At 39.8% G+C, this 4,342-nt stretch overlaps 2 protein-coding genes across 3 annotated transcripts; both read right to left on the bottom strand.

The window, feature by feature from the left end:
- Positions 1 to 501: 501 nt before the first annotated feature.
- LOC110930716 (uncharacterized protein DDB_G0271670) lies at positions 502 to 2,452 on the bottom strand. Of its 2 annotated transcripts, XM_022174074.2 has the most exons (2): positions 1,189 to 2,452; positions 502 to 1,096 (listed from the first exon to the last, which is right to left on the bottom strand). In XM_022174074.2, the coding sequence occupies exons 1-2, from the start codon at positions 2,112 to 2,114 to the stop codon at positions 991 to 993; spliced, it is 1,032 nt and encodes a 343-aa protein (XP_022029766.1). In that variant the 5' UTR covers positions 2,115 to 2,452; the 3' UTR covers positions 502 to 990. The 2 variants fall into 2 exon arrangements, with proteins under 2 accessions (XP_022029766.1, XP_022029765.1); XM_022174073.2 differs by having other exon boundaries at positions 502 to 2,449.
- Positions 2,453 to 3,294: 842 nt separating this feature from the next.
- Positions 3,295 to 3,761, bottom strand: LOC118490565. Its single transcript, XM_035988269.1, has 2 exons — positions 3,548 to 3,761; positions 3,295 to 3,443 (listed from the first exon to the last, which is right to left on the bottom strand). The coding sequence occupies exons 1-2, from the start codon at positions 3,759 to 3,761 to the stop codon at positions 3,295 to 3,297; spliced, it is 363 nt and encodes a 120-aa protein (XP_035844162.1).
- Between the last annotated feature and the right edge of the window lie 581 nt (positions 3,762 to 4,342).

Raw genomic sequence — 4,342 nt, 5'->3', positions numbered from 1 at the left:
CTTAATTAACCATAAACCAATCAAACAATTGTAATTTTAACTAAATCGTAATATCAAACCATTGTAATTTTAACTAAAACCCAAACCAAGCCACAACCCTATTCACCCTATCAAACCATTGTAATTTTAACTAAAACCCAAACCAAGCCACAACCCTATTCACCCTGCCTTAGGGGTAGGGATGCCCACCACTTACCACACACTCATCACTCACAACACTCAATTAATTTTCGTCATGTCATCGAACATTATTTCATCACTAGTGATGTATTTTAGTGAAAATGACCATCACTCATCACACACTCATCTCCATCATCAAAATCATTCACAAAACAACACGTGTTCATGGTCACGCCTTTTATTCTTCACGCGTGATAAAAGGCAGCGGTGGCGGTGTTTCATTAGCTTCCACGCATGAACAATCGATGATCACGGGGCGGCCCATCCCCCTTAGCGTAACATAACTATAGTACAAAACAATGATAACACTAACATCAATGATCAATCCATAAACAAACATGGTCATATAGAAACAATGATAGAAACAAAATGTGTACTTAGAAAGGGTATAATGGTGATTTCACTACCTTACAATATATTATTACTTCACACCACTTTCATTTTCCATTTACCTTATTTTCTTGATCCCTTTTCTCATAAAACAGTGGATTCCAACAATGTTTTAAAATCTGGTTTTTTTACCGTTCTAGATTTGACTCAGAAACGGTTTAATTTTACCGTTATGGATTTGATTCAGAAACGGTTTAACCAGGTGTATTGAACGGTTCAACCCAGTGGTTTAACCGGCCGATTTGAACCAGTTTTTAAAACATTGAGTAATTCTACAACCCAACCATTTTATAAAAAAAATAAAACCAAAAAAAAATTAAATGAAAAATAAAAGAAAAATATCTTCAACTTCCAACAGACAACAATGAAGGAATAGCATTCAAATTTGGTGTAGGGTTCTTCTTCTTGCTTGATGCCGGTTTACTGAATGCTCTCATCGGACTTGCTAACGCCCATCCCCAGCTCTTGCTCCGAGCATGCTGACCTGTTCCGGCAGCCGCTGACGTCACTTTTCCGGTTACATTCCCTTCATTCGTATTCGAACCGACCCAGTTAGAAGATGAAGAGGAAGACGAAGACGATGAAGTTATCATGAAACCACTAAATAAACCGCCGCACCTGGCTCGTTCTTGGATGCAATCTTGACCGTTGGATCGGATGGTTGACGGTTTGACTTTTCCCTCGCGTTGGGACTCCACGCGCCGGAGAGTACAGTCGCCGAAACCGGTTGAGATTCGTTCAAAGAAGTCGCCGGAAAAGCTCCGGCTGCCGCACCCGACGGATCTGGATCTGGATACTTTCCGATCGAAGGATGCGTGACATGGGCTTCCGTTTTCTTCAACCACAATGATATTATCTGCAGGTTGAGATCTGTGGACGTTAGCGAAAGAAGAAGTGACCGATGCACGCATGCTGTTTGATGAAATGTCTCTGAAAGTTTTGCGGTTGATAGATGAGGAGTTTGAGTGTTTTTGTAAGTAGAGAAACGACCAGAACCCACGTTTATGAGGAGTAGTTGTTGTGGTGGTCATTCCATCGGCAATCTCACCATTCATGTAATGCAGACGTCTAGGTACAGCAGCTGTGGACTTGCTTCTTTTGAATACAAGATTATTGTTTCGATCTGCACCATGAACACCATCACCCAGATCTTTCTTTTTCTTCTTCTTTTGACCCAGAAGATAAAGTATCCGGGACCGGTTAGAATGAGAATGATGGTTATGAATATTATCATGATAGTGACAGTTACTAGGGTTGATAATGGTGTTTGTTGAGTTTGAGTTTGTCAAACGTGGTGGTGGTATTACAGCAGAAGAAGAAGATAAAGTGGTGGTGGTGGTGGTGGTGCCAATGTCAGATCTGAAAGAAGGTGATGAAGAAGAAGATGAAGGGAAGACAGCAATAGGGAAAGAAGAAGACACCAACTTGCCTAACTTTTCTTGAAGACAAAATGCACAAATGCCACCAGCTGGTGTGTTGTTCTTGAATGGGTGCTCAGTGCATAACATGCTTCCATCACCACTGTCTTCTTGCAACCCATCCATGGTTTCAAGATGATCAAGATAATAAAGATTCAAGATTTGGGTTAGACCCCACAAAGATCTAAGCTTTTTCAATCTGGGTTTCTTGGTACCTTTCTTGATCTTGATGGGTTGTGTTGTTGATGGTGTTTGTGAGTGAGAGAGAGAGAGAGAATGGGTCAATGGGTAACGTAAATGAAGAAGATGGTGTGTGTATGTTATGGCAATGAAGTAGGGGTTGGAGTCCCCAGGAGCACGTGGAGGACTGACTAGGTTGGATTATTAAATGATAATGAAACCCTACAAGACTACAGAAGACATAGTATAAGGACAAATAATGTGTGCAGTAGTGATGGAGTGAAGGGTAGATTTGTAATTTACTTTTTCTGAAAGAGAATCTCTTAACCCTGCGAACACTATGCTAAAGAAGAAACATAAGTACTTTAATTACATTTAATAACACCCATGGTTACTTACTTTAATCTTGATATATGTTGCAACTTTTTCACTATGTTTGTTGTTTTATACACATGGATATTGGAGAACAAGACACATCAATATGAAGTATGAACTTGAAGCATCCACTTATATCACATTCCAATATGTTCTAGGATTGATAGATTCTTTGGTATCTAAACCTAAATTGTTCTATTTATGAGCAAAGTAAATGTCTTTTTATGATCTATAATTAGGTGACAATGGTGGAATTATTGTTTAGGTTTAATGACTTGTTTGTTATTGTAATTAGATTGATTGTGTTCCCCATTTTTTTAGATTATTTCTATAGATATATAGGTTGATTTGTCAAGTGTCAACCTCAAAATCAACTATAACAACATCTTATTTGGTATGTTAACTCCCTTTTTAAGTTGTTTCTTTTTAATTCGCTAGTCAAATTCTAAATCTAAACAAACTAAGGCTATAGGGTGACCACCATAATCCTTTACGTCAGTGTCATGTAACCAACCTCTAACTCACCATCCAAAACCACTACCCAAAGGGTGTGGTCATGACCCAAACCACTAGCCCCTTATTTATTTTAATTTATCTTTGTCTAAAGAAAAAGGAAATTTTTTTTTGAATGGCCAACAAAAAAACCTTTATTAATAACTAGCCAGCGGCTAACACCAAATTTACATACGCCAATACAACCGCATACAACCAAAAACTTTTACCAAAAACCGAACTTGGGAGAAAACAAAACTCAAAAAACATCAAAAATTCTCCATTGATCCCATGACATGTTCACCTCCTTCGAACGGTACTTAACCCATACGAAGCTTTTCGCCTTAATCTCCTCCACGACATTCGCAATGGATTTTGTTTTCCCGGCAAACATTAAATCGTTTTGCACTGAAAGCAAAACCATTAGCCAAAGAGTTTGAGCAAACTGAAAGCAATAACCGGTTCCGTTTTGCACCACTGGAAAACTATTAGCCAAAGAGTTTGAGCAAAACCACACGAAACGAACAGATAATCGCTAGTTTCACAAAAATCGCTGCATAAGATGCAGTCCAAATTCTGCACCGTGACGCCTCTCCTTTGGAGTGCTACTCTAGTCGGCAACCGTTCCTTTAAAGCACGCCATGCTACCATGCCAACCTTCTTAGGAATCCAATTATTCCATTTTACCACATAGTCGGGCCGAACACGGTTGAAACCAGCCAACATTTTTCTGATATTACTAACCTGAAACGCACCCGAAGAATCCAAGTTCCACAACCATTGATCCGGGCCAGAAGTGATCGAAAAACTGAGAACAAGGCTGGACAGTTGCTGGAATTCGCCGATTTCCACATCCGAGATTAGGTTCCTCTTCCAATTCCAAACCCATGTAACGCCGAGAGGACCTGAATGGTTTTTTTTCCACTACCGTGCACCATTTCTCTTTTTCCAGCATAAATAAGGATGGGAATAGAACACGTAAAGGTACCGTTGCTGCCCAAACATCCAACCAGAATAAAATATCCGCTCCACCACGAAGTACCCCTCTGATAGCATTAGGAATAACGACCCCCAATGACGATAATTTGGTGGATATATTGAAAATTTGTTTCCAAGGACCCGAAATAGAAACTTTTGCCGGAATCGGGTTCCATGATCTAGAGTTATAGTGAATGGCCCAAATAACCTTTCTCCATAATCCATCTTTCTCTGTATTAAATCTCCACCACCACTTTGCAAGCATTGCCAAATTGGTATCCCTTAACGACCCGAAACCCAAGCCCCCATATTCGAGCGGAGCTACCACA

Source organism: Helianthus annuus, chromosome 3, assembly GCF_002127325.2.
Source record: "Helianthus annuus cultivar XRQ/B chromosome 3, HanXRQr2.0-SUNRISE, whole genome shotgun sequence".
Lineage (NCBI taxonomy): Eukaryota > Viridiplantae > Streptophyta > Magnoliopsida > Asterales > Asteraceae > Helianthus > Helianthus annuus.
Note: the sequence above shows the minus strand (reverse complement) of the source record. Positions and strands in the feature narration are given on the sequence as shown.

Bases quoted from the DNA above. Each gene is read 5' to 3' on its own strand.
- LOC110930716 (XM_022174073.2), bottom strand. From the start codon at position 2,114: ATGGATGGGTTGCAAGAAGACAGTGGTGATGGAAGCATGTTATGCACT.
- LOC118490565 (XM_035988269.1), bottom strand. From the start codon at position 3,761: ATGTTGGCTGGTTTCAACCGTGTTCGGCCCGACTATGTGGTAAAATGG. The intron at 3,444-3,547 runs GTTTTGCTCAAA...TTTTGCTTTCAG, and splicing joins TTATCTGTTCGTTTCGTGTG to TGCAAAACGATTTAATGTTT.